Source organism: Lactuca saligna, chromosome 6 (genome assembly GCF_052625555.1).
Source record: "Lactuca saligna cultivar CGN05327 chromosome 6, ASM5262555v1, whole genome shotgun sequence".
NCBI classification, from domain to species: Eukaryota; Viridiplantae; Streptophyta; class Magnoliopsida; order Asterales; family Asteraceae; genus Lactuca; species Lactuca saligna.
Genome location: NC_136422.1, coordinates 68,536,355 through 68,540,000, shown reverse-complemented (window position 1 = coordinate 68,540,000; position 3,646 = coordinate 68,536,355). Strand labels below are relative to the sequence as shown.

The window sequence follows — 3,646 nt, the reverse complement described above, 5'->3', positions numbered from 1 at the left end:
CGATTCGATGGTGGTGGATTTGAATAAAGTAAGAAAAAAAAAAAAACAGAATTCATAAAAATTGACTGGCTATGGTGGCTTGGGTAACAATGCGTAACTTGAAAGATGGGGTTTGAAGATTAAAAGCCCTAATCTTCACATCGACTGTGAATTTCAAATTATTTAAAAAGATCCATAGATTTTATTCATAAAACCGAGTTACAACTTACAAGAAAGCATGATCACTCAACAGATCTTAATAACTCCGAAGAAAAAAAGCTCAAGTTTACTTGTTCGCCGGAGACGGTTTGAAATTGAGCAACTCCTTCGAATGCATCCACGCTTTAACCACCACCTCCGCATCGAACACCTTCGAAACACCAGACTTGGAGAAGGCTACGATTTTCAAGTAGTACTTGATCCCTGAAACTACCTGCGTCTCCGCCTCCACCACCTGTGAAAACTTCAGAGATCCGACGCCACCTTTCTGGCTTCCTTCCAACCGATTGTACTCCTCCACTGAATACCTCCCGAGTTCCTGAACCTCTTTGTTCGTCTTCACGTTTTCTACCTTCTTCCTCCCTCCTGAAATTCCGTTCGCCACGAAATTTGAGATGAACAACACAAAAAACACGATGGATAATGTTAAGATCGTGCTTCTAGACATGGTGAGATTGCTATGAATAGATGAAATATTTCAGATTTGAGTCTTTGTTTGTAGAAAGAGTTGATGGATGAATGGATTTATAGCGTGTTGCGTGTGGAAAACAACAGGCATGGAATTTGTTTGTTGATTGATTTTGGATAAAGAGGAGAGGACACGGGTTTTTGCGGGCCTGTTCCATTCAAATCCGATAGAGATGTTGATTTTTGTTGGTTTCTGTTGGCGGGTCGAAACGACCCAAATAATTATATATACATTTTTTTTTTTTGCAAAATTAACTAATTGTCAGTTCAATACATATTAATTGAAGGTAAACGGACAACAAGTTGTGTCGCTAGCCATTTCTGGATGATAAAACCAATTCTTTTGAAAACAACATTTATGGATCTAGGAGATATGACATTAGAATGCATGACCCGTTGGACTCTATTAAGGAGCTCCACCGTCTTTGGTGCGAAAAAAACCAAATGTATCGAATGCAAAAGAAACAAACAAATGTTGATTTTCTCTACATGCATTCTCGTGCTTTACCACTTTGCATGCAGCGGTTTTCAAAGCAACATGCCCAGCTGCGAAACCTCTGCTCCCCAAACCAACGAGAGGAGAGACACCAGTAAGATTCACGCACGCATGCTTCCCTCCTATCCATCCAAAGACTAAAATGTCAGCTGGTCTAAGTGTGGACCTGCCATCCTGCGGGTCCGTCAAAAAGTTCACTAGCGCTTCTTTCTTCACATATATACCAACACGCCGACAAGCATCAAAGAGAACATCCCGAACCACATCATGTCTATACTTGAAACCAGAGAGCTCTCTACAATGAACCGCGTGTTCCCCAAAGGTATCCAAACATGCCTTGCGACAAACTGGGCATATCTCGTCAATTGGGAATATGAGAATCATGAGGCGGTAAAGAAGACATATGCTGGCCAAGACCATCAATAGGGATAGTTAGCAGAAAATCCTGAGCATGAGGCGCCCGCAGACACTCAAAGACTGCTTTCTGTCTGACAGTCATATTGAAGTTGACTTCCATATCTTGGACGATTTTGTTAAAAAGGGCACACGCCAAAGCTTTTTGGGATTTAAGGGGGGCGGTGTCCTTATTAGTGAAACCGCTACAGTCAAATCCCGGAATCGTATCACGGAGATGAGTCATAGCACATAGATAATCTGAGTCTATACCACATATGCCATTGTCACGTAAGATGTGGTATTGTAATACCCAAGATTGGGCCCTCAAGGATACAAATGCGTAAGAGGAAACCTCGTAGGCCGAGTACAAACCTAAACCACCGAAACGAATAGGTAAGGAAGCCAAGCACCACTGAATGTCTCCAAAGAAGGGGCCTCCACATACCACCATATCCTCGATAGACCTGCGCAATCCCTTGTCAAAGAATAACACTGCCTCTTCTATGTGCACCGGCTGACATGTTCTTAAACTAAAGAAAAGTTTTGCAATGCTCATACATGATCGAAGCAAAAGGAGCTCACTCTGCGTGTCACATAGTTGTGGAAGAAGGCCCATCAAATCAACAGCATTGACCGCTCTTTTTATGGCAAGCCCGCTAATAAACCCCGCGTCTCTGCTAACAGCCCCCCCCCCCCCCAAGGAGTTTCACCCCTAAAGAAGGTCTCCCTATCTCCGTAGGGAATAAATCAGCCCGAAGCTTCCTACCATCACATGAGGGCCAAAAAATCTCCGTTTTTTGATGTTCAACTCAAGACCCAAACCTGGACCATGCAACCGAATTATGTTCAACACTCTAGCCACCTCATCTGAATCCCCAATGACAGTCCCATCATCTAGGTACCAAGCATGGAGAAGGAGCTTACAATTGTCTCTAATCTTGTGCACAAGCGGGTGCAAAACAAGGGCAAAATGAAGAGGGCCCAAGGGGTCACCTTGCTGCACCCCAGTGGCAGACCATATATGTTGGTCTCCGATATAAAGTCTCGCTGTTTGCCCGTACAAGAAATTCACCCACAAAGAAATGGAAGGTCACATATTCTTAACCTCGTGGAGCAATGCTGAACGATCCACCAGGTTAAAGGCATTCGAAAAATCCACAGTCAACATTACAAGAGACCTATCATCATGGTGTTCACTCAACACCCTATTGGCACTGTGTAACACAGCCTCAGCACCACCAGATACACCAACTCCAAACTGCAAATCATTAAGGTACTTGGCCATTTCTTTACCCACACCTTTCATGGAAACCTTGGAAACCAGACGTCTCCATATAGTGCCTACTGCAATCGGACGGATCCCGTTGTCAGGTTTAAGTAGAGGCGTGAGAGGAGCGGATGCAACAAACTCTGCCAAAATGGTTGGACATCTTCCCTCTAACCATAAATTAACAACTGAAGTGATAGCATGTATGGGATCTGTGGTAATAGTAGACCCTTCTCCACAAAGGACGTCTAGTAAGTGTTGAGCCCTCAAGCCATCTCGCTCGCAAGAAGTTCCTTTAGGGAAGGATTTGATGCAACTAAATACACAATCAAAGTCTGCTACAAGGGGAGGTTCAAAAATTATAGGGCTCGACATGGATGGGGGTGGTCTGAAAGGGTGTTTGTCCTCCAAAGCTTTAATAGTATCACCATTATATGGTGCAACACCCGATGAGCATAACACTTTCACTGATGCGGTAAAATGACCATCTGCAACCTTACAGAGGCACTGTCTGATGTTGGTGTTACTTGATGTAGCCTCCTTCTGAAAGATACATCCACCTTGTCTCATAGCTCCAACCTCAGGATTTTCTAACATATTTTGAACTAACTTCGTGATACCACCCTCTTTCCCCCATGTATCCAAGGATTTATATATACATATAAATTTTAAACCCCCTTTATGAATAGTAAAAGTAGCCCATTTTTCACTTTATGTAACAATTGGTAAAAATAGGAACGATCGTACGATGCTATGTTTTGATTATTAAGCAATATGAGTATTTTATCAAGAATGGTTGAAGGAATTTAACCTCTTTTATT

At 42.8% G+C, this 3,646-nt stretch overlaps 1 protein-coding gene across 1 annotated transcript; it reads right to left on the bottom strand.

Moving 5' to 3' along the window:
- Nucleotides 1–158: 158 nt before the first annotated feature.
- On the bottom strand, nt 159–769 carry LOC145003381 (cysteine proteinase inhibitor B-like). Its single transcript, XM_078962509.1, has one exon. It carries the CDS (start codon nt 644–646, stop codon nt 266–268), a length of 381 nt encoding a protein of 126 aa, XP_078818635.1. The 5' UTR covers nt 647–769; the 3' UTR covers nt 159–265.
- Between the last annotated feature and the right edge of the window lie 2,877 nt (nt 770–3,646).

What these genes read in the sequence shown, in the direction of transcription:
- LOC145003381 (XM_078962509.1), bottom strand. Translation starts at nt 646, where the DNA reads ATGTCTAGAAGCACGATCTTAACATTATCCATCGTGTTTTTTGTGTTG.